Consider the following 27,078-nt stretch of genomic DNA (forward strand, 5'->3'; position numbering starts at 1 on the left):
CACAGTGGGTACTCAGACAAAAAATGGGTGGGGCACGCATTCCCAACTTGCATCGTGTAGGAAGTAGTGGCGTACTCAGGAACTGACGTTCCAGAGTACGCCATTTATAAATGACCCATTATTCTCATATCTAACATTATCAGTACTGTGCTGTGGTAACGGGTACCATACTGTACTGGGTACTCTAACAACAGGTACAGACAGCACAACAGGAACAATAAGTATTGCGTAACATGGTGGGGCATGTATTCCCAACTTGCATCGTCATTGACTTGCATCGTTTCCAACTTATGTGGTCCCCGACAAACCTTCATTCATGAGGAGATACCAAATATTGAAGTGCCCCTACTTATTTAAGTATATTACCGGTAGGCTATTTAAGGAGACAGGAAAAATGAATACTGGTGCGCTAGTGTAGCCAAGTCTGAATGGCATGGAAAGGTTGATGATGATGATGATGACTCCAACTATGACCTAAGGTCACTTCAATAGATCAGTGAATTGTTTAGTGACTCATAAAACTACATCAATCAGTTGTCAATTACAGTGTTTTCACATCATATCCCCAGTGTGATGGCATCTGCAGTATATCCAACAATACAGCACCATACTTGAATCAAAACAGCTTTTCCGTATTTCCTGTTCTATGCCACAGACCCTGGTGCCAGTGCCATCCTGGTAATGCGCATACATGCGCGCCTGTGTGTGTGTGTGTGTGTGTGTGTGTGTGTTTACCAGGGAGGCTACTAGAGCCACTGAGCACATTAAGGACCTGTTTATTCAGCTGAAGCACTAAGACCCTTCCCCCTTGCATGCAAGTTTCACAGTTCACACACAAGCACAATCGTGGGCGCACACACAACCAGGGTAAGGGGGGGCAACAAAGACAAGTAGAAGCTATTGATGGTAAGGGGGAGGCGTTCCCACTAAGTCCCTCTCTTTCTACAGCTTATCATAGTAATAAGGACAGTATAACCTTTTCGGATGAAGAGAGCAGCGCACCACACCTACAAGTGTCTGATATTTAGGGGTCTTTCACTCCCTTTCCCCTGTGGTGACAACCACTACTCTATACACCCAGGGGAGCTTACAGACAAATGTCACCGTGTATTTCAGTACCATATTTGTTAAATTGTATAATCCTGATTGTTAAATGAACTCTGAGAGTGTACAAATGTAACCGTATGGACCCATAAGGGTTACAAATGGACAAATGCACACTGTGGATTTTAATGTGTATATTAACGCTCTTGACCGTGACGTGTCATTTTGCACACTTCCTGTATTTGTGTACGTTATCAACTGAAGGAAGAGAAAGTGCAAACAACATGCATAAAACATGGGAGGTATTTCCTACAACACACAACAAAGACAGCTGAAAATGTCAAAATTAGAATATCACAACCATGCACGCATGCATGCATGTTATCAACTTCAGAGAAAAGAATTACAGTAAGTGCCAATAAAAGAAAACTAGAGTCCCTGTGCTTTAATTGCAAGCAGTGCGATACTGATCGTTCCATAATTTGGCTGCCTTCTTTACTATGGTTCATTACTCGTTCTACTGCCAAACAGAACTGCGCTTCAAAGGGATAATACAGCACGCATCGACGCAAGCAAGCAAGAGTCATCCTCCTCTGTTGTAATTACAAGTGTGCTAATTAGCAAACAAAAATGAGCCACGCATCTCGGTTCCAGAGCCTACTCAACATCAAAGACATACAGTAAGTGAACTTTTTTTTTGTGTGTGTGTGTGTGTTTGTTTTGGCACGGGACTCATCTGCCACTGCCCACTGAACCGAATCCAATCCAATCAGATACAAACAACCCGCCCACAGTCGGCTCTAATGCAAGCGTTGAAAAAGACGTGCAACATGCGCGTGTGCCGCGTGTGCCTCAAACGGTATATGAGTAAGCTGCTGGCCAGAACACAGCAACAGTCTTTTTGATAGCCCAGACGTCGACAATGACACCTCTGTAGACTGCGAATCGGTGACGCTACAGGAGCAGTTGGACAACATTGTCGGTGTCGGTGGTCTCTCACAGGAAGTGAGACGGACCGGGCGGCAGGCAGCGTGTTGGATTACAGCATAGACAGCTTTTCTGTCACAAAACACAAGTGTGTGTGTGTGCGTGTGTGGGGAGGGGGGAGTGTGGGTGAGATGTCAGTGAGGTTAAGTAGGGTGACTGGGGTTAATGTGTATGCGAGGGGGATATTATCCTCCAGGTTTCTGAGGTGTCTGTGCCAAGGACCCACCTGCACAGCTGCACCTGCACACAGAGTCTGGTCTGCTGGCTGCTCCGTCACAACCTCCCCCCTCCCTCCCCCAATCACCTACGTCTCTGTCTGTCTTCCAAATTGCCTCAGTTGCAGGTTTTTTGCTGACTTTCACAGCATCTGCCTTCCGGCCTGTTTGTGTCTGCCCTTCCCCAATGGTTCCGTCAGTCTCCATGTGTCTGTCTCTCTCTGTCTGTCAATTTGCAGCTGCGTCCTACCTCCCTGCTAGATTCATATGTGGTCGTCTCTTCACGGACGCCTTTCTTGAGATGTGTCACGATGTATAATCTTTGCCTCTGCCCCTCTGTGTCTGAGTGGTCTGCAGATGTGCAATGTAAGGTGTGTTGTGGACAGCCTAATAGGGTAGTTTAATGCCCGTTGGCAGACAGGGCCAGGTGAGAGCTGGCAGTGTGAGTTATCATCAAGCCGCATCACCACACTCACAGTGACACTGATCACTCTGCAGCATCGCTCTGTATAAAATACTACCTGGCACATCAGCAGCAGCACCACTCGCACTCTCTCTCTCTCTCTCTCTCTCTCTCTCTCTCTCTCTCTCTCTCTCTCTCTCTCTCTCTCTCTCTCTTTCTCTCTCTCACACACACACACACACACGCGCGCGCTCGATGCTGATGGCAAATATTAGAACGGGAGAGGAGTGTGCCGGCAATAATACAGAGGCTAACAGATCTAATGTGGGGTCAGCTTATCTTCCATAAATCCTCATCTTAACCAGTAGGGGCTGAGATCCAGCGAAACGAGCTTCTGCTCACATCCTGAGAGGAAACTCAAAAAACCTGAGGTACAGTGACCGTCGAGAACATACTGTATAAAAACTGTGTCTGTAGAGATTATTTACCTCCCACGAGGGACGTCGACGTCATCCTTCCTCCAGCGGACATTGGGCTGAGGGTCTCCCTGCACCTGGCAGCGAAACTCCACCGTCTCCTCCTCCAGAACCACCTGGTTGATGGGCCGTCGCAGGAAGGTGGGCCGCTCTGCAGGGTGGATGGAGGGGAGAGTCACTGAAACGCTTTGCGTTGCATTTGAAATATGACGTGCCGTTTTTAGTACTATAATTTATAATAAATAGATGCATACATAGAGGTAATCTATACATGCAATATGCTTGCACTCCTGACAGAAAACAGCACTATGTGTTGTGTTTTTTCAAACGGCAAGGAAAATCTTTTTCTTTTTCATGTTCAAGCATGAGCCACTGTTATCATAGTTATCTAAAACTTAAATATATATATATATATTAGGGCTGGGATGCGATTAAAAAAAATTATCGAATTAATTACAGGCTTTGTAATTAATGAATCGCAATTAATCGCATTTTAATCGCATATTAATATTTGACCCGAGAAGCATTTTTTTTTTCAAGTAAAACACATTTTGTTGTATGAGTGAATCAACAAGTGAGTTTTTTAAATCTAAATTTCGCACCCACTGGGCCATGCAAAGCGCTCTGATCGGCTACTTCTCCCTTTGCGTTTGTTGTCTCTTCTTGGTTGGTGCATCGCTATGATCGGTATGCCCGAAACTGAAGGTTCTGTGGTGCAAAAACTAAGTGTGATTAAAATGTGTTACTTTTTTAAATCGCGTTAATTTTCTGTAATTAATTAATCACAATTAATCAGTTAAAGAGGTGGTGCCATGATTTTCCCCCCTCTAAAACATGATTATCAGGTATTATGATTATACTAGGAGGAAGATTTTTTTCCAAAAAAGTATACAGAAAGAGTTAAAATTGGGTTTTTATGTGGCCACACCCCCAGTTCATTAAGTATGCATGGATGTCATGGTGGGTGGTGACCCAGCTGAAGTTAGCCACACCCCACAGTGTTGGGTGAATGGTAAATAGGGGAGGAGTTGATTCTGTGATGAAGTATCTGTGTTTTTTAACTGACACTTTTGACCCACAAGGTGGCAGCCTCCAAATACCAAGAGAATACATAATTGCTCATAAAAACCACACCAGGGGGTCCAATGATGTACTTTCAAGTTTCAACCTCCTAGACACATGAAAAACAGAAAAAGTACAAAACTATGGCACCACCTCTTTAAAGTCCCAGCCATAATATATATATATATATATAAATATATATATATAATTATTTTATTTAACAGAGATACAAAACAAAATGAGGGCCCAGTATCGGTCCGGGCACCTACAGTAGGCTCAGTGTAGCCTGACAGTGTGTCGTGTGTTTGAGTGCCAAGGTCTCGAGGGCCTTTGCTGCTCGCCACTTACCAAACACTGTGACTTGTGCCGTTTCACTGTCCCGTTCTCCCACCATGTTAGTACCCACACAGATGTACATGCCAGCATCACTCTTCCTGGTGTTGGAGATCATCAGCTTTCCCCCACGAATCTAGGAGCGAGAAAACATTTCCCAATCAGTTGTTGTTGTACAAAGGAGACACAGTAACACTTGTTATCACCCTTTTCTGTATTTCATATACAAATGTTCAACTTTTTTTTTTTTAAACCTACAAGCTCACAACATCATAAGCTCGGTCAAATTTGTCAAAACATGTGCTCAAAATAGGGATGCCAATTTGAAAAAAAGTTAAAATATAATTTTATATTATCTCGAAATTGAGTACTGGTATAGATAATTAAAACATTATACCCAAATCTTGGTACAGTTGTATATTTTGCAGTAATAATGTGTGGTTGTCACAAAATGGCACGCCTGGACCACGCCTGTTCTACCGTGTTACACTATACTGTATACGTCAAAGAAATGTTTAAAGAAATCGTATACCATCCAGTAACCATCCGAGGAAGCGTATCTGATATGCAGGAGGAGGTTTTGAGGGCAGCAAGAATGTAAACTTCAGTTCAAATAGCATTTTTCATGTGATAATGTGGCATCTGTGGTGAAGGCTTATGTGTGGCTATTGTCTTGAGGTCATAATGACCACTGGCCATTGGAGTTTGAACATTTCCCACATCAACTACTTAACAATGGAGTGGTTATTTCATTCGGTGACTATGCGTGAGCCGGTGAGCGTATATACACGTGCGCGCCTTGCGTGTGGGAGGGAGTAATTATGGTATACCCCAAAAAATAAATAAACTGAACATACCACTGCATGGTATAAACCAGGGGTGGGCAACTTTGATGCTGGAGAGGGCCACTATATTTTCACACTCACTCCAGAGGGCCACAATGCATATAGTCAAAAATATAAAAAATAGCCGATCTACAAGCTCAAAACGTGTCGCAGTGCGGCGCGTTTTGAGCTTGTAGATCGGCTATTTTTGCTATTTTTTCATTGGAATCCTGAAAAGTATATATTTTTTTAAATTTCAATTGCATTTATATGTTCTTTGTTAAGTTTATGAACTTAAATACAAATGCATTGGACATAAAAAAGACTAGTAGTAGGCTACTAGTCACTACGCTACTAATATACAGTAGACTGAAGTAATTAAAGCTGGTAATTTTAGCACGTTTGGAATTATAACAACTGAAACCAATAATATATCAGTATTCCTGTGGGCCGCATTAAGTGAAGGTGGGGGCCGCATGTGGCCCCTGGGCCGCCAGTTGCCCATGTAAGGTCTAAAAACCAATACAGAGAGTCATGCCAATCACAGTAACATTGCATCAGTCACCCTCGCTATTCAGGCTAGTACTCACCGTGACTCTGTCATCCCTGTCATCGATGCGTACTTTGTCCTTCTTCCAGTAGATGGTGGGTTCAGGGTGACCCCTGGGAGGGACACACTCCAGGATGGCTGGTTCTCCTGCAGCCACCACTACGTCTGTAGGGTTTTGTCTGAAGTCATCTCGCAGCACTGAGGGGAGAACAAGAGGAACCGGGGTTAGCAAGAGCACAGTGACCAGGGGTGTCGCACCAAATTCGGGGCCCTGGGTACAAGGATTCACTGGATTATTTTGTGCAATGACTATTGAAAAATATCAGATATACAAGCTCACAGCGCAGTACTCTGTGCCGCGCTGTGAGCTGCAGATCTGCTATTTTTTTTTATCTTGAAAATGTGTGCAAGTCTTTGAATATTTCAAATCCTTCTAAGGTTTTTTAAAAAACCTATGTTTCTATGTCAGTGGTGCTCAAACCTTTTCATGTGAAGGACCCCCAAAATTATATGTATTTGGCCACGGACCCCCATCTCAAAATATTTAGTTCCAGGGACCCAACAGAAGCGAAATTTGAGTTACAAATGTTCGCTTAAAAAATACATATTCAAAGATTTGCACACATTTTCATGACGTTTAAAAGAAATTGCAGATCTACAAGCTCAAAGCACGGCACTCGGTGCAGCGCTGTGAGCTTGTATATCTGCTAATTTTCAATAGCTTAAGTATAAAATAATTAAGGCCCCTCCACCTTGGGCCCTAGTAACTCAGTCCCACCCCCCCCCCCCTTGTGACGCCCCTGACAGTGACCAAACCATTAATCATACTGCTGAAACAGGTTATGGGTCAGCTTTCCTTCTTGAAAACATCTAATTACTGATACTTGTTGTCGTCTATGTCTTCAGTATGTAGTGGGTGGTGTATGTGGACTTCGTCCTGGCTATTTAGACGCGATGAGGGTTTTCATCTGACTGCATGGGCCAGCACAAGTAAAAGCTAATTGGAGCTAATGGAGGTCCCTATGGAGGTAGCAGAACAAACACAGACCCAATGCCCTGAAGCTTGGTGTCACTCACATGTGAGAAATTAGAGGGGTGCAATGTGCTCAGCACTGTTGGCACACACAAAATCACGCTGGGGCGCACGCACGCATGCACACACAGGACACATGCACGCACACACACGCACGCACTCTCGCGCGCACGCACACAAAACACACAAAATCAGTGGGTGGTCTGCCAAACAACTGCTGCCTTGTATCTAATCGCCCTCAGGTAGGCCTTTCATCAAAAAGATAGCCTCTCACCCTGTCTAGTGTTTAGTCAAACACAACACCAGCTCATTATCAAACATGGAGTTGTTGTCTCTCGTGTGCACACACACAGTACACACACAGTACACACACACACACACACACACACACACACACACACACACACACACACACACACACACACACACACACACACACACACACACACACACACACACACACACACACCACATTTGGTAAATAGTGTACTAGCAGTCTTATGTGTGTAGTGTATGTGGCATAAAGTTAAAGCCCAACCAATACTAGGATTTTGGCGCCGATATAGATAGAGATTTTTGTCTATTTTTGTCTTTTCATATCAGCACATGTCAGACAACATAAACACAGATACATTGATCTACATAAAGCATTCAGGTAAAAGGAAAAATGAACAAACACGGGCGTAGTTCAGGAAAAGCAGTTACTCACTCATCACCTCAATGTAAAAAGCTATTTATTAGAAACAGCTGTTTAGTTGTTTGCAATAAATAACTTTTTGCATTGAGACGTAAAGCCTCCAGAACAATAAAAGGAACTTGAGACAGATGCGCTTTCACAACAAAAATGAATTATCCCATATCTCGTGTGCGGTTTTAGAGCCAGAAATGTGGACTTGATTCTAGCTGTGGCTCAGGCAGGGTGCACTCAAACAGACTATTCTAGGTTTGATCTGTGAAAGTGAAAAAAGAAATCCATGATTTTCCATGGTGGGAAATTGTGGCACGCTGCTGTGTGTCCATCCATGCCAGAGTGAGGGACACACGAATCCTCTGAAGGATGAAAGCAGAGAGTGGGGCTTGTTGGAGGATGTTTGAAGATGTTTGAGGATTGAGGAAGGCTAAATTAAGGGCAGCACCACAGGTCTTTATGTAAATTCCACGTGGCACAGGGGAGGGAAGGAGAGGGAGCCAGGATTATAGGGGGGATAACAGGTCCCTGCGCTGCAGGTCACTCTCATCTTCTCCCTCTTTCTCTCTCTCTCTCACTCGCTCTTCTTCATTCCATTTCTCTAGCGAAGCTGCACAGCCATTGTGCGCTTATTTATTTATTTAGTCCGAGGGGTGGGGGGGAGAGAGCAGGCTAGAGGAAGCTTTCAACCCAATTATCCTGGGGGATACGATGGGGAACATTGTGGGACTTTTGTGTGACACAAATTCAAATGAAACCTATGCTCAGGGGAGACAAGAGGGAACACAAAGAGAGCTACGGAAGGAGAGAGGGAGAGAGAGACAGAGAGGTGGAGGAAGAAGGAAGGTTTGCCCTCTATACTCCACTGTTTACCAAACACTGGGTCGGGACCCATTTGTGGGTCACAGACACATTTTTATGGGTCCCTTAATTTTTTTCCTACATTTAGATTTTCATTATTATTATTATTTCAAAACATTTTTAAAAATCACCAAAAAGCTAAGATTTTCATGAATAAAAAGTTATTTCATTAAAAAATAAATGGAAAAATTGAAGAAATTCCATAAATTAGATAATATGTTTAACAAGTAGGTGAAAATAGGCGGTCTACAAGCTGTGAGCTTGTAGATCTGCTGTTTTCACTAGTTTGGGTCCCGGGCAAACGTCTAATTTCTCTTTTGGATCTCGACTGCAGTCTGATCTAATGAACTGAGCCAGGAAATTAACCTGCTCTGGAGTGGTGGACCCTCTAGCCAGGGTGAGCAAAGCTGCTGACCACTGCTAGGTTTGCTGATCCCAAACTAGGACTCCTGCTGTCTAAAACCATAGACCAGATGCGCCCCGATGTTACTCTGCCATGAGTATTGGTCTAATTGTTCCCTTCCATTCATTGGTGAATGCACCCATGGGATTTAGGCAAAAACCATTTCATTTCAAACAGGGAACAACAACAAAAGAAACACACATTATCTGTAATTAATGTCTGTGATATTGGACTGTGTGTCACAGTAAAAGCCCCCCCCCCCCCCGCCATCATTTAATTAATACACAAACACAGAGTAGCCTCACACTTAAGCAAATAAAAAATATCACTTGTTGAGGACTGAACACTGGATCACAATCAGCAAACAAACAGATCCATTACTGATGATGGGAATATGCCCTATATATTGGTGCTGGGTTTGCTAATGCCAGGACGATGATTTTTGATCAAATACATTTACAGAGCAGATGAAGGAAGGGCAAATCCAAGCACCGTGCATTCTATTCTAAAACCGACTGCAATGACGTCAAGGCAATGTTTCTAGAATGATTTTTGATCAAATACATTTACAGAGCAGATGAAGGAAGGGCAAATCCAAGCACCGTGCATTCTATTCTAAAACCGACTGCAATGACGTCAAGGCAATGTTTCTAGAATTTATGTCTACATCAACCCAATGGACCAATCCCCAATCACATACACACCCATTGTAACAGTTACAATGGGTGTGTATGTGATTGGGGATTGGTCCATTGACCATCTGCCTTCCCTCATTACAGTCCACATTTGAATATCTCCTTTTTTTATTGAGTTTTCCTGAGGCTACACTATTTAGTGTTGTATCACACGTACCACACATGTTTCTGTAAAGCCTGCATGTAGATCAGCTATTTTATGGTGAGAGATACAGACATGCAACTAAGTCAATCTAAGTATACTATCAGGTATAAGTACAGTAAGACAAGAATTATGTGCTAAAACCGTTTAAATAACAGTTTAGCTATTATTCATGTTGCACAACATTTTAATCAGGTTGCATCTATACCATACCATAATCAACGATTCATTCTAAACTGTGACTCCCTGTGGTTTAGCTACAGTGGCATTATGTTGAAGGTGGCTAAAAATCCCCCACATGAATATAAGAGATAGGCTTAACCACGTAACCACAAAAAAATATTCTAATCTATCTCAAAGATAGCCGATCTACAATAAATCTAATTCATCATCTATAATGACATGCACCAAAATACCCTGGGACCATGCAAGTTGGGAACCATCCAAGTTGAGAATGTATGCCCCACTCAGTTATGCAATAACCATTTCACCCGTTGTACACATTGTCAGACTACCCGTTGTACCCGTAGATAGACCTGTTGTAGACCCATATCTGCCAGTTAGGCCTAAGGTTGAAGAACAAAATCAGCATGGATGTGCTCAACGAAATCCTACCAAATCCAGCCAGCAGTTTACAACATACAGATCTTGATTGAGACCAAAGTATTGGACAGACTGTGTCATCGGAATTCTTAGAGGACTGCCATTAGCCGGACAAAATAGGATTCGTCAGAGGATTTGTTGCATTGCCTTGTAGGCCGTAAGCTCTTATTCAATTTCCAGTTTTTGGTTCACCATTTAGTTTCTTTCTTCATCAATTTCAAAGTCAATCAAATTGAGGCTAGACTTGCACAGGATGTGCAAGTCGAGCAACTCTTGTTTCAGGCATGCTCCTATGACATGCATGTTTACAGTTTATACCGTCAATGGTATACAGCCGTAATGATCGAGCACACAGACATTTGTATAAGGCACCACAACTGCGGTTCGCATTTTGGCAATGACTGGTTTCCTTTCAATTATACTGCCAGCCTTTCTCTATGTTATATGTGCTGTATGTGTGGGTCTAATTGGGTGAGACTATGCATCCACAGCCAGAAAGTGAACTGAACTCTGTCTCCAACTCCAGGGCCTTTTAGGTATTTAAGCCCATATCAGTAGGCAGACGTGAGGTAATTGCATTCCTGTCCCTCTGGAACCCTCGGTTCTTCTTCCTCTGAAAACATCTCACCTCCCATGGAGTTCCAGCTGGCCCCGAACGCTGCTGCCTTGCGTAGCGCTTATTAATATTTATATATTTTTTACATTTTCACCCCTCTGTTCACAACCACTACATCTGTCAGTCCAGCTGCGGGCTAAGGAGAACTCATATCTGTCCTCGCCTCGCCATGTTTTATTTATTTATTTCTCCCAACTATCAGAGAGGAGTGAGCTGATTTTAAAGTAGAGGCATCAGGCAGGGGGGAAAAAGTGTGGTGAATTGGCAGCGCTGTAAGTTGGCTCCAAGTCAACATTTCAGAACTTAAAAGGAAGGGAGTTGGGTTGCAACTTGCCCTGTGAAACAGCTATAAGGACTTGAGAGTAGAAGGCCGTGCCAAAATGGAAACACAGACATCTCTGTCACACACACACACACACACACACACACACACACACACACACACACACACACACACACACACACACACACACACACACACACACACACACACACACACACACACACACACACACACACACACACACACACACGGTAAGCCAGTTTGTCCCTATAATACACTGGCAGGAAAGAGGTCTGTGCCAGCAACCCTTAGGGAGGAGTGTGTGTGTGTGTGTGTGTGTGTGTGTGTGTGTGTGTGTGTGTGTGTGTGTGTGTGTGTGTGTGTGTGTGTGTGTGTGTGTGTGTGTGTGTGTGTGTGTCTCTCTCTCTCTCTCTCTGTGCGTGTGTTCTTAACTGACATGGACTGAACTGGCCTATGACACAACAACATGACAGCACAACAGCCTGGCATCACAGCGCCGAGGCTAGTAGCGGGGGCAGGGACGAGGTGAGGACAGATATTTGGTGGCGTGCAGGCGTGCACCCTGCTCTCCCACCCGGGATATTAGTCACTGGAGGGTGACACTGCTTGTCGCGAAGATTAGTGGGGAGCCTTGAGTGAGGCGTCCAGCCTGCATGCTGAGATAAGTGCCGACATGGGCGTTCTACCTGCCTGTGGTTCACAGGAGGTTGTGGCCATGTCACAATATTGCAGGCTGAAAGTTTAAAACCTCGTTTCTTTCAGCTGTATAAAATGTGCTACAAATTTACATACAAATTCCCAATGCACACACCGACTTATACGCAGATAAATCCCATAAACTGTGCAACGTTCTTAAAAGCTGCAGGGTCTAGCTTCTTCAAATGGCAAATGATTATTATGTAGTTATTTGGTTGTTATTACATTTTGTCCTCAATTTACTGTAGCAAGGCTCCCCATAGATGTTGTCCTGGGTCCAAGCTAAGAAACAGAGGAAGATTAGAGCAGCTAAAAGCCTGGGGGCAACGCTACACGACCCAGACTCACAGCCTTCCATTCCTTCCCCCGATTAGAAAATAAACCATGCACGGACTATAAGAGCAGTGTATTCCAAGATATAGCTCCCAGTCATAATATCATTTCATTCAAGTGCTTTTTGTGTTTCATCCGGCAGAGTGCTATTACAAGCCCGCCATTTCCAATCTCACCCTTAGAGAAGAGAGACGATAAATATGTCACTTTAGAAAATGCACCAAAACCCACTCTGTGCGCTGTCATTGATGTGTTGTATTGCCACCCACGCTGAAGGCAGGGGAGAAGAATAATGCAACAGTGCATAATAGTATTCCATGAAGGGAGATGGGCTCCATTTGTCTGACGCTTTCTCTGGCCATGACTGGCTCATTTGCCCTCCCACCGGCCAGAGCTAACCTTTGCCCCCCCTCCCCACCCCATCCAGATGTAGAAATTACCCCCGCAGCAGGGAGGCAGCCAGCAGGTTCATACAGATCAGCCTCACATCCGGTGTATTCCTCAACCACGCTGGGTCACAGGTCAGATCACAGGAACAGCTGCAAAAATATGGCTGGCTGGTGATGCCCAAGGCTCTGCCTCCGCCGAGGACGGAGAGAGTCTCATCATTAGCACAGCTCCCCCCCCCCTCGTTCTCACTCAATCTAGCCATCAGAGCTGGTTTTCTTTCACCCCTTTTATTACCAGCTCAGTGCCTTCTCTTTTCTTCAAACCATCCTCGCTCATTCAAAACCATATACTGTACAGCTTGGGCGAGATGAAGTCATATGCATGCACATGCTATCATTCTCCACACACCCATGGCCAGCGCCGATATCATCTCCACCGCCGTTCTCCCTATCAGCACATCCTGGGCCAGGGGACGGTAAATAATGCTGTCACATCCCCGGATAAGGCCCAGGAAATACAGTATGTAAAAGAGTGAAAGAAGGTAAAGATAATCATATGGTCGGCCGAGATACCACAGTGGGGGAGGGAATCGAAGGCGGGGAAACCATGATATGTGCAACTTTAATGGAGCCTTGGAGGAAATGAAAGAGAGAGGGTTTGAGTGCGCTCCAGAACGACGGAGGACATAACAGAACGGGATGATGAAAGTAGAGCCATTGAAGGTCAAGCTTGAGAGGTGGGTGAGGAGGAGTGTCAGGGTGTCGAATAGGCGTGTGGGATTTATACTTGGTTGTGCACTGGTGCCGCGCACCAAATATAACAGACCTACAAGCTCAAGTACATTTTGATGCCAATACTTTCGTACTTTTACTCATCAGTGCTGAAGAAGACCTTAACCGGTCGAAACGTTTGTTTTTTGCTGCTTGACAATAAAAAATTTGGAGCGACTAAAAAAGTGAGTGCGAGCTACCTTCTTTGTTCCTAGTATTACTACTGCGTTGGCAGTTTTACCTCGGCACCGAAGAACGGAGGATGTGCGTTATTTTTTCTTTGAATGCACATTCCATCATGCCATGTCATGCTGGGATTCCATCAGTGTTTACGTACACAGGCCTAAACAAACATCCTCATTTACACCGCAGCCCCTTGCAAGGCTAATTTTTCAAACAGAGGTCCTAATTTGGTCTAACGAGCCCCCAACCAACCAACCACCAGCTAGCGTGGTAATGACAGCAAGCACAGGTTAGGGGATTGTACCGACTACACACAGCAAAACCGTGTGGTGTTGCCCCTGTGAAACTATATCATTATGTCTTAATTAACATCTCTCCTCTATCCCCTTCCAAATTCACACTGGAGTGCGTGCACACACGCGCAGGCGCACACGCGCACGCACACGCACACACACACACACACACACACACACACACACACACACACACACACACATTCCATTTAGACTAATCCATGCTTTATGGTAATGTATAGCTCATTAAAATGTTGGTTAAAAACTCATTAAAATTCACTTGGAGAATAATGGCTTCATTACAGTAATATGCTGAAAAGCAAAGGCAAAGACGAGTAAGAACATGGTGGAAGAAAGAGAGCGGAGAGCCACAGCCTTATAATCACTTAATTGTGTCTAAAATGGAATACATTTGCATAATAAATAATGACGCAACCCCTCCTCCTTTTTTTAATCTTTTCCCTTTCCAGTGAACTCTGTAATTTACCAAAACTACAATTAACGCATTTTTGTCCAAATATATTTCGGACACATGTTTTTCTGTGTGTGTGTGTGTGTGTGTGTGCACGTGCATAAGCATGTGTGTAACTTGGCGTACATGGACAGTGCAGTGAAACTGGAGCTGGCTGATACTGATGCACAATGTGCCTGTGGCTCTTTGTGACTGCTCCGATAAGACATGGCGTTGTGCTGATGCTTGCGCTCAGCCCCTGAATGGACACTTTACAGCCGGAAGGGGGAGTAAGGAGCGCAAAGGAGGGGTGTGTGGATGAAGTGTGTGTGTGTGTGTGTGTGTGTGTGTGTGTGTGTGTGTGTGTGTGTGTGTGTGGGTGGGTGGGTGGGGGGGGGCATAGACGGAGACAAGAGCAGAATTGATTTCCTGCCAATTCCAGCGCACACGAGAGCAGCGAGGCAGCAAGGCATGGTGATGGAGCAGGTGTGTATGCTTACTTGCGTCGCAGTCGTGGAAAAAAGTACTCGCATGTTTTACTTAAGTAAAAGTATCAATAGTGCAATGTAACTTTACTTGAGTAAAAGTACCAAAGTGTTGGCATCAAAATGCACTGAAAGTACCAAAAGCAGAAAGTACTCGTTATGCAGAATGTCCCATTGTCAAGTCTTGTATGTATACAAATCTTAGCAGATCTACGAGCTCACAATGCGTCGCGATTCATTGTGGAGAACCACCACTGGCAGCAAGGCATGGTATGCTCACTGCATGGGTAGAGAAAGAGGAGAGAACAGGAGGAATGGAGAGGTATAGGACATATGGAGCTCAGGCAGAGGTATACATCTCCTGTTAATGTCTGCTTGCCGAGATCCGGTTCTGCCGACATAGTAGCCCCCCCCCCCCCCCCCCGACTAAAACTGCATGGAGACTGCTAGAGTTACACGGCCAGAGGGCGTGTGCCAACGCTTAGCCCAGAAGTGGCTGAGTAGGCATGTTGAGAGGGGAATAGCGTGGTTCTCGAGTCAAAACACTTGGAAATTATTGAAAGCGTACACTCTTTTTAAGCAGCTTCCTGTTTCCTGGAACTACTGATTGTTATCAAGAGTAGATTCTCTGTGAAACAAGTTGGCCATGCATGGATAGTTCTGGTTCCCTGAGTTTCGAGGCTTTTCTTTTCCTCCGTTTGGCCAGGATGTAAATTTAGCTCCAGCGGTCTCTGGGTTTTGGGCAGACGAAGGAAGGCATGTCACTTTGAATAAGGACTGGCTGACACATTGGAGGTGGGCTAAAATGCATAGGCCTCTCATTAAGCCTGACTCTGTGGTATGACTTACCCCGACTACTACATTTGGCTCCAATGAATGGCTCAGTCTTACCTTTTTTCCCCCTTCTTTTCTTAAAACAATGTGTTTTTCCATGTCAATGTCTATGGCAGTACCTTATTGCGACCGTCAGGGAGCAGTTTACTATGAAAACCTCGTCCGTCCGTCCGTCCGTCCGTCCGTCCGTCCGTCCGTCCGTCGGTCACACGTCACACGTCACACCTTTGCCCTGCTCATATCTCCGCATCAGTATGACATCACACCGCATGTGTACACAAACCTTTGTGTACGTTGCTGTGGCAACAGTCTGTTGTTGCTGGTCTGTTAGTGTACGTTAGCAACCACCTTAGCAACCATGGTTTTACCCTAGCAACCAACTGTTTACCCTAGCAACCAACTGTTTACCATAGCAACCATGTTTTTTTACCCTAGCAACCAACTGTTTACCATAGCAACCAGATACGCAGAGCAGGGATCTCCATATATGGGCATAAACAGGTGACATCACACTGATGTCAGATACTCAGAGCAGGGATTTCTCCATAATATATGGGCATAAAAGGGATTCTGTTAGGGATCTCCATATATGGGCATAAAAGGGATTCTGTTAGGGATCTCCATATATGGGCATACAAGGGATTCTGTTAGGGATCTCCATATATGGGCATAAAAGGGATTCTGTTAGGGATCTCCATATATGGGCATAAAAGGGATTCTGTTAGGGATCTCCATATATGGGCATAAAAGGGATTCTGTTAGGGATCTCCATATATGGGCATAAAAGGGATTCTGTTAGGGATCTCCATATATGGGCATAAAAGGGATTCTGTTAGCTGTTAGTGATCTCCATATATGGGCATAAAAGGGATGCTGTTAGGGATCTCCATATATGGGCATAAAAGGGATTCTGTTAGGGATCTCCATATATGGGCATGAAAGGGATTCTGTTAGGGATCTCCATATATGGGCATAAAAGGGATTGTATCCCAGATGATGCCCTGTTAGGAGATCCACACTAACAGAATCCATATATGGTCCTACCGACAGCTGCTATAAGCCAACCCTGCCGATAAGGTCTGAGTCGAAGAAATGCTTCTTTCCTGGCAAGAATTGCCCCTTTATACTGTAGGGCTCGTTTGTGTATTGTATGACATCACGCCACATCATCGGCTGAGGACTGTGTGATGTCATCATATCTCCATATATGGAGACATAAGTTGCTCATGCCCAAATATGGGCTGGTGAGGTCAGACTTAGTGTGATGCGTAGGTTATCTCCATATATGGAGATTCAACTTCAATGAGTAACCATGGCAAACTGTCAACTGCCTGTATGTCTTGATAATTGGTAAAACAAACTTTTGGCCTATTGGTCGCTTATCTCCCGATTAGGGAGTCTTACTGGTGTTGTTGTGTATTGTCTCTATACTGTCTCTCATGTGTTGTCTGTGTGGGCTATGGGACACCAGAATTTTCCCAAGGGAACGACTAAAGTAATGTTGTTCTTCTTGTCTCACATTATTCTCTTCTAAAACCACACTGAGCTCTCCTATATGTGTGCTCCTATAGCAGCTCAGGTGTAAGAGATACAAACTGACAAAGATCACAATCATACCCAACTGCTCGAAACGCTGGATGCATCTTTTAAAGGCCACCCACGAGGTCTACAGAATCTGCAGGAGAAAGTGTTTTGTGTGTGTGTGTGTGTGTGTGTGTGTGTGTGTGTGTGTGTGTGTGTGTGTGTGTCTTCAGCCTATTATGAGCGATGCGTTATAGCTTAATGACATTGAGGAAGTGACCTTCTACAGGGAAAGATAATCCCTGGGATGCCACTGAACTGTGTCCAGACTGAGCGGATGGGGCTCAATTCCCTGAGACAGACAGAGACACACACACACAAACACATACACACACACACAGAGGCTTAAATGCTCCACGTTGTGAGGTATACTTCCACGCACCACCTCTGCTGAAACCCCCTGCAGCCCAGTTCTGCAGAGTCGACTCTGAAGGAATCTTTATATCATCTTTAATAGACACCCCCCCCCCCCCACACACACACACACACGCGTACACAGACACACACTCTTTTCCGTAAAGCTAGCCTATTTGCGGCAGCGCCATCGCTGTCTGTTTTATGGTTTGGGCCTGTAATTGGATTGGCAGTAACAGCGGGTTGAGAGCCGTTTGGAGCTTGTAAAAGGTGTCACTCCGCGATGGTGGCCCCCGTTTTAATTAAGCTCTCAGCTGGAGATGAGCACTTTTATCCAGTCAGCTCTGATGAGCCCCCAGTGCAGGGCAGTTCCACACTGTACTGCTGGAGCAGAGAGAGAGGAGCTCAGTTTACTGTACTCACAGTCTCCACATCTTCATGCCCGCAACACCAGGCATACTGGGAGACATCTTATAAATTCAGTGTGCAGTACTGTACTGTATACAGTACATACATTGTTCAATCTATATCTATCTGTATATATATATATATGTTACGGTTAGTTTGGGTAACTCGGTTAGACTGTGGTAAGAGCGCTTGTTTTGCCGTTCACCACACACCAATCACCACCAGATGGCGACGACAGCCATTCACTAGTGAAGGCGCTGACGTCACTCGTTTGCGACTCTCTTTCTTTATTTACTAGCCTAGCCTAGCCTAGCCTAGCCTAGCCTAGCTTGCCCAGGCCTTACGGCCTGAGCATAAATATAACGATTGCATTCACCACGGCTTCGTAACTCGCGCGGCCGGCCCTGGCCCGCTCTTCGCGGCCACTGGCGCCTGCGGCGCTCGGGGGCGAAGAGCAGGACCAAGGTCCGCTGGCCTTCGCGCCGCTTGCAATGTCGTGGACAATCGAGCGGCTCCGCCTGGAGGACGTTGTTGTGGCGACCGCTTGTTCCGCCCCGTGCCGCACGGCGAGCGCTCCGTTTCTCTATCTAACCGTTTCTCTATCTAACCGTGACATATATATATATATATATATATAATTTTAAATATCTAAGGTTTTTCATAAATGAATGCCCTATTTAATACTTCGTCATATGACAGTGTCTCTCATACAGTAAATGGCCATCTACAAGCTAAAAAAACAGCTGTGTTATTTTCACTACTTTTTTTTTTTTTTTGAAAGTGGTTAACAGCTTGTGAATAAATAACTACATTGGACCCATTGGAACACATGTTATTTTGTAAATTTCCAGTAAAGTAACGGGTTTGGATATACAACGCCGACAATATGCAGTACATTTATTTACGTGTGTGGGTGGGTGTGTGTGTGTGTCTGCGCTCGCACATGCGCACGCTCGCGTGTGTGTATGTCGTGGGGGCGTGTCCAAGCACCATTACTGTGCATCCTTGAGCTGGCTGTGACAGAACCCCACCCATCAGTAGTGTGCAGTCAAGTGTGTAGTACTGGTGCAGCCCTACAACATGGCAACCACACAACGGGTTACAAACACACAGGAATTCACACTAAAAGAGAGTCAACAGAGGACTGGCGAGACCAATGTCACAACGCTGCACGCTCCTGCTTTACTGTGTGTGTGTGTGTGTGTGTGTGTGTGTGTGTGTGTGTGTGTGTGTGTGTGTGTGTGTGTGCATGTTCTGGTGTGTGAGGCTGATGCTCTAGGCAGGGCTGCATGTGGTATAATGATTAGAGAGGGGTTCATCACTTTCCATCCCTCCCTGCCTGTGCACCCTCCCCCCCCCCCCCCCCCCCATTCTCCTAATGGCCTCCTCAGATCGTCTTCCCTTTCAATCAATACCGCCTGAGAGGAAGAATCCCACACACCCAATGACACTTTGTTCCACACACTAGTTTACAGGTGACACGTTTCCCTTACTGAGAGGCTCAGCCTCCAGCTTCTGGATCTGATCCACCGTAATGGACTTTGAAACGTGGGTTCTGACGTGCGTCGCATAAAATTATGAAAAGGTCGGGCGGCTAAAAGCAGCTCGGCGGGGACGGTGTGTGTGTGTTTGCTCGAGCAACAGGGAAGGTGTGAGTTGTATCAGTAGTGCATGCTCTGTGGAGAACAGGCAGCAGGGAGCAGAGAAGGCGGGGTGTTAAATCACACACGACCCAGATGCACAGACATTAAAAGAGATTTATTGATCGCTTTATAGATCTTAACTGTTGAGGAAGAGCGAAAATTAAACTGGATATGGAGATGACCTTTACAACAGCCTCACCCACGGATAGGGCGAGCGCTTTTTCTCCACCTCTGGTGTTTGAAGGCATGTGCGTGCGCGTGCGTGTGTGACTGTGTGTGTGTGTGTGTGTGTGTGTGTGTGTGTGTGTGTGTGTGTGTGTGTGTGTGAGAGAATGTGTACGTGATCGAGAGGGAGGAGGATATTTGCCATTGTGTAGAGTTGAGTGTCTGTGCCGCCATGTTTAACAGTTCCCTCTGCACAGCCATTACCATCATCCTATGGATGTGCTATATACTTTATGTGTGTCTGCCGGAGCGTGTTTGAATGCTGCACATAACAGCTAAATACTGGGAATAAATGGTGGCGGGGGGGCTTCTGCCTGCTCAGCAAATCACTGCTACATTAGGCTCCCGTAAGTACCCCACAGGCCCACACTCTCCCACCCCACACACACATTGTCTCACAATGTTCCTTTTATATATAGGCTAATGTGTGTGTCTGTGTGAGTGAGTACTATATATATATATATATATATATATATATATATATATATAAATAGTAAAGAGAAAGAGAAAGAATATACTAGTAAGACGCCTCAGGGCAACAAGCGCCACAGTGATGTGGACATCAGGGGAGTGGACATCAGGGATCTCCATATATGGGCATAAAAGGGGTTTGTTCCCCTGGCATCAAAGAGATCTCCATATCTCCATATATGGGCATTAAAGGGATTTGTTCCCCTGGCATCACAGGGATCTCTCTAACAGGGCATCATTAATATTGATGACATCAGGGAACTCCATATATGGGCATAAAAGGGATTCTGTCAGTGTGAATATATAATACCAGTGACAACTACAACGCTCTACTTTCAAAGGATTAGAGTTGCATTGTATATTCCAACGAGGCAACATCAGGGATTCCCTGCGTACTGTATATTTGCACGCACCGACAAAGACTTGTGGGTTTGCACAGAGGCGTGTTCCAACAATCCATTACAGTGGACCAGGTAAACTCTCCACAGAAGCTGCAGCTCCTCTCCTCGTCCTGACACGACGGAGGAGGAGGAGGAGCCCCTGCATCTCCAGAGAACCTGCACAGCAGTCCAGCCGCTTATTTCACAATCCAGTTCCTGTTAATTGCATTACAGAGGGGGTAATTGTGTTAGCTCCACCCATAATCAGCTTACTGCCGCAGTGCAGCTGGAGATATACCTGTACACTGGGCTTATGTAACCTGTGTGCAGGGGAGGGGGAGGGCGGAAGGAAGGGGGTCTCGTTCATTTCAGGCCACGCCGTTAAACCCCAGGATGCCATATGCCAGGTAAAAATGTGTAATAACCTCTGGTGTTTGTGTACAGTATGCTTGTGTGTGTGCGCGCGTGCGTATACGTGTGTACTTGCGTGCATGTTCACGTGTGTGTGTGTTGTGCTGCACACCCAGCTACCCTCTGTTCATATTATCATGCAAATGGATGACAATCTGAAGCACACTGCTGACTGCCATGCTCGGGATCAGTGCAGTGCACTGTGTCTAAACCATCCCTGCACTGCCTGACACCCTCCCTCTGTCTCTCCTTTTCTCTCTTTCTCACACCTTGCTTTCCTCTCTCTTTTTCCATTCATCTGCCTACAAACTTTCCCCTTTGTCAAGTAACCCCCCCCCCCCACACACACACCCCCACACCCCCGCTGCCTCTGATTTTGTCAGAGGGGCCGCATCAGCAAGGCAGATTAAACCGTTTCCTATACAGCGTTGTTACCAAAGCTTGCGGCTCGCTCGTACATGGCTCTGTGTAATGGGCGGCGTTTCTTTTTCTTTGTTTTTGCGTGAAGTTAATTATTTAGGCAAAGGGAACAAAGTTAATGAGGCGACTTCTAATCCGGGGCTATTTGGAGTTCTGTCAACAGTATCGACTGCACTGCGGATGGGATAAGATATCGTTGGAGGCAACCGATGACCTACATAGCAAGGACAAGACAGGGGGATCAACGGCAGCAGCAGCACAACAACACAGTGATCCCATAGCTCTCCAGGGCACATATTCTGCAGCAGAGACACACAACACTCCATGTGTGTGTGTGTGTGTGTGTCGTGTGTGTGTGTGCGCTGTGTGTACGCTCGCATGCAGGGGCGTCACACCAAATTCTGGGCCCTGGGTACAAGGATTCACTGCGGGCCCCCCATGAATGTTAACTATTGAAAAATAGCAGATATACAAGCTCACAGCGCGCCACCGAGTGCCGCGCTGCGAGCTTGTAGATCTGCTATTTTTTTTAAATTGTGAAAATGTGTGCAAGAAACCCATGTTTCCATGTCAGTGATGCTCAAACTTTTTCATGTGAAGGACCCCCAAAATGATATGAATTTGGCCACGGACCCCCATCCCAAAATATTTAGTTCCAGGGACCCCCCCCCCCCCCAGAAGCAAAATTTGAGTTACAAATGTTTGCTTAAAAAATACATATATTCAAAGATTTGCGCACATTTTCACGAATTTAAAAAATAGCAGATCTACAAGCTCGCAGCGCCGCTGTGAGCTTGTATATCTGCTATTTTTCAATCGTTAAAGTTACTAGGGCCCCTCCACCTTGGGCCCTGGTAACTCAGTCCCACTTTCCTACCCCTTGTGACGCCCCTGTGTGTGCGCTGTGTGTGTACGCTCGCGTGCACGCTTTTTCATCTCCTCCCACACGGCGTCCTTTATCAACTCAGTCTCCAGACTTGATATCAACCAGCGGGGCAATCTGGTTAGCAGCCAGTTACACAGAACACTATTATCACCAGCCAGCCTCCGAAACAAGACACAATCGATACAGATTCAGCCGTACAATTAGCTAATAATTCAATGAGCTGGGAGTGTAGTCACCCACCAGCAGCGCTGCTGTAGATGAGCGATGATGGGGTGGAGGAGGAGGTTGACTGTGGTTTGCAGCTCGTGTGTTTTGAACCATGTTCACGTGTGCTGCCTTCATGAAATCACATGCTATTCAGCATGGCCAGTGGCAGATAGAGATGGAGCCAACTACTGTACACAGCTCAACCCTGCTGATTAAAGGCACTAATAGAACATAACTGGGCTTTATTACTCAAAATAGCTGCAGATATTATACACCCAATATTACCCATATCCACTTAAACCATATAAAATATGCAAACAGCGAAAATAGAAGATCTACAAGTACACAAAGCATTCTAAGCTTGCGGCACTGGTATTTTAGTTATTTTTGAAGATGAATAAATAATTTGGGGGAATTTTCTACCCCTAAAATAGGGACACCAATCTGAAGCATTAGTTTGATTTGGAATACACATCCATCTGATTCTAAGATAAAAGATACGGTAATGTATACTTGCCATTTAAGGTATAAGTGAACAATTCTTTCATCTGATCATATTGCGGTACAATGACATTTGAAATCGTCAGCTCTAACCCCAGCAAAACAGGCCATTGGAGAGCAAAAAGGGGCCACCGCTGCAGTGGGGTAGGGGGGTGGGAGGGCATTCAACACCCTGATACTCAGCTGGAACACATGCTGGCATCACACACTCTCACTGGGGAGAGAGCTGACAAGCATCAGAAAACACCCAGGCACGATACTCTGTCTTTCTCCGTCTTTCTGTCTCTCTCCTCTCTGGATCGTTTCTCCCGTCTCCCTATCTCTCTCTCTCTCACACAAACACACGCTGCCGTGTGCACAAACGTCGTAAACCCACCGTATGTCTGAACACAGACACAGCCAGACACTGTTCCCCTGGGTAATGAAAGTGCAAGTGGGACTGAGGTTTGCTGTAAAACCCAATTAGTGTGCACGGTGTTATCTGTTCTCCCTGTTAGATGTCCGCATGAATAAATCCTACCACAGACCTGAGTGAGGAGACCAACCGGCTTGGCTGGCTGCCCCCTGCTGGACACACACAGACATGCAGGCCTGTGTGTGGACAAGGAGTAGATAACATCCCTCTGGGTTAATGTGTTCACCATAGGAGGCCCAATCAAAATAAATGAGCATGAAATGACTGTGTGCCAACACTGACGAAAGATAATTCATAATGTCATACATGAACAACACCGGGAAAAGCAATGTTATGAACTGACAACACAGTGACAATTACACACGCACACGTACGCATGTTTCAGTAGCAAATAGTCACGTAGTCAAGTCTCAGGTAACGTATGAGTCATGTCAGGAGCCATGTCACCTCACATAATTAAAACCGAGAATGCGGCCGCTTCCTGGCACAATCTGCTTTGGTGATCGTCCGTCTCAGAGTTGATTTGTCTCGGCTTCAACGCGAGCGGTGGCTGACATGGAATGGAGCGGTGGCTGACGTCGTTCGCCATGCTGGCCTTATCCCTACCCTTCAAACACCTCCAATCTCCTGCAGCCACATAAAAGAGCAGCACAGAGTGGCAGCAGCTGGCGTGCTGTGCATGCCACAATGCTGCTGTATTCATCTGCCATTTCATTCTGCGCTCGCGCTTTGATGGCACAAATCACTGTCAAGACAACCCAGGCGCCGTTTCCAAGCACACTGTAAATTGTCCTCAGCGATAAGTTAACTTTCACCAGTCCATATCCATAGGGTCCATTTGGATCCAATCTATTTGTACATCTCATGGTGAAATTAACACTTAGATTTTTACTGCGTATGAGTGGAAATAGTGCAATGAACTCTGCGTTTAGGGACATAAACAATGGGTAGGAATTGAAGTGTGTGTGAGCTTGTATGTGTTTATGTATGGGTGTTTGTGCATATAAGTGTGTTCGTGGCACTGATTTATAATTATTCGATTAGTATAGATTACCTAATCAATCTGAATCAGCATTTAGCATTATCGAAAAACAGACATCATTTTAGTGACTTTCCTTCGGATATTATTGACTTTGGTGACGCTTGAGATGGCTGAACTCGAGAGAGCTGAAGAGCTGAAGGCTAAAGAGCAATCTAGTCAAGGATGGAGAAAGACCAATAAAAAGAGAGCGAGAACGAGAGAAAGAGAGAGAGATTCCTGGTGCTAGATATCATCATATTTCAATATTCGGCCTCAAGCGTTGAATAACTGAATATTAACTGAATCCATGATGGCGGCCCAGGGATGGAGAGCTGTATTCTCATACAGTATGTCTGACAGTGAAAAAAAAAGAACAACAAACCACACGAAAGCATCCTCCTCCAGCAGATGTCTTTAATTGAGGAGAGGAACTCCATCCATGCATAACCGCCTCCTATGGCAGTTATGCATCTCAGCATGGGTTCCCCACACCGCGCCGAACCTCCCCCACCCACCCATCCTTCTCCTATACGACCTCAATGAACATAACGATCATACAGTATGTGCCTTTCATTACGTTAATAAAAGCGACGCAGCGTGTTTCATCAATGAGAGGGGGGAGCGCGGGTTACCATTATTTTATCTCCTAGTTAAGGCGAAACACAGTTGACGTGGACCTCCTCTGTTCCACTCTCTGACCTTTCGGTGGCGATGACACAAACTCACTGGACCCTAGCTGAATTATGCATGATGGGGTAGAGAGAGAGATGGAGGAAGGAAGATGAAGATGGGGCAAAGAGCCTGTGTTTAAATTGCAGAGTGGGCCACGGTGGTGACACGAGAGCACTGCTGCTGAGACAGGGGACCCCCTGACCCCGCCGTGCCTCTGTGACAGGCTGCAATTAGCATTCTCCGCGGGAGTGCAGGTAATTGTTGCATGTTTTACATCAACATGACCCCATGGGCACCATGCGAGGGTAAACACTTTGAGATAAATAAATGTATGCAGATCCACAGTTCCGAGGTTGATAACCATGCCCTATTATAATAGCTTAAATGTTGTTTTTTTACGCAGATAATTCCTGGACGCTCCTCCACGTAGCATTTGTGTGATGGAAGGAGATCAACTCATTTGACAGGGAAAAAACAGCTTAAAAATACCTTTTTAGATTTCATCTGCTGATTACCATAATCAGTTCATGGCTGACGACACTTTGTGTATGCGTGTGCTATTAATGCCGGCAATTACGGGGGGGCTAAATGCAAATGTGCTGCTGTTGGGTAGGGACCCATCGATCTACAGCGGACAGAAGCCCATCTCTCCGTTTACCTTCGTCATTCCCCTCTCGTCTTTTGCAAATGAGGAGGAAGACGTTCCACACTTTCACACTAGTGCACACTGAAAAAAAATAGGGTCATCGGGCCAATTGCCAGAAGAAAAAGTAATTTTACAGAGAAAATGGCTTTCTGACATTCAGGGTAAACTGTGAATAGGCTCCTTGAATTGTAATGGCTGCTCTCCTCCACACTACTCCTCTTGACACTGCCTCAAGCCGTAGATCACTCTCCCATGAGCCCTCACTTCACTGTCAGACCAGCACATTCCACCTTCATTAATAGCCAGCACTCATGTCTGCCTTAAATTAACGCACAGGCTATCAATTAGTGCAGACAAGGCCAGGCCCAGTGTACACAGGGGGGATGGACAAAGACGTGCTAGGTCTGAGCAGGTCTGAAGGGCTGGACAGCAGTCTCGGACAGACCATAACTCTCCAAACTATACCTCCTTCCACCTCCCTCAGTCTGGCTCCCCCAGTCCATCTCACTACCTGTATTTCAGTATAGTGTAGCATGTTGCTAACACACAATATTTCATAGAGTGTATCCTTCTCTAAAGCTACAGTATTCACTTTTTTTTAACCACTCCGTTCTTTTGCTTTGCTATGGATATAATCAAACTTCATGCATTATGTACCACTGTATTCCTCTTTCCTGTCTCACCCATCCCTCTCAATCACTTAAAAGGGTCTGGTTGAAGATGAAGGGCTCTCTATATCCACGTTAAGTGTATCTACTGTACGCTAATTCTAGTTAAGATGCGGAGGCTAATCCGATTTGCACGAGGATTTGTTTTCCCGTGGCTCCGTGTGGAACAGGAGCTCCACCTAAGTCCAAGACTGCGGCGGTGCTCCATCACATATTCCCACACAAAAATGAACAAATTACTTTTTACCTTGACCGCTCTCTACCCTAATACGCATGTTTTTCCACTCAGCTATTCACGCATCCATCCATCTCTCTGTCCATCCCTTCCCCTTGATGAGTTAATTTCTCTCCCAGTGCCTGTTGTCTGGGCGACCCTGGCGACCCGGGAGAATCTCCTAACAGGCTCCTCTCGCCCATCAGGATCGATCGGTCCACAGCGCCCTGTCAGACGCGATCAATACGTCATTCCTTCAGTAACGAGGCTCCGCTCGCTTG

At 45.5% G+C, this 27,078-nt stretch overlaps 1 protein-coding gene across 7 annotated transcripts in view; it reads right to left on the reverse strand.

Annotated features, from left to right (window-relative positions):
• robo2 (roundabout, axon guidance receptor, homolog 2) overlaps positions 1–27,078 on the reverse strand; it is a 226,244-nt gene that overhangs the window by 73,013 nt on the left and 126,153 nt on the right. For all 7 annotated transcript variants that reach the window (XM_080732095.1, XM_080732099.1, XM_080732097.1 and 4 more), the window contains 3 exons: positions 5,935–6,092; positions 4,536–4,656; positions 3,138–3,276 (listed from right to left, as the gene is read on the reverse strand). In XM_080732095.1, the coding sequence (XP_080588221.1) occupies positions 3,138–3,276; positions 4,536–4,656; positions 5,935–6,092 (418 nt within the window). The remainder of the gene's footprint in view (positions 1–3,137; positions 3,277–4,535; positions 4,657–5,934; positions 6,093–27,078) is intronic.

The sequence above is a fragment of the Nannobrachium achirus genome (assembly GCF_963921795.1).
Source record: "Nannobrachium achirus genome assembly, chromosome: 8".
NCBI lineage: Eukaryota > Metazoa > Chordata > Actinopteri > Myctophiformes > Myctophidae > Nannobrachium > Nannobrachium achirus.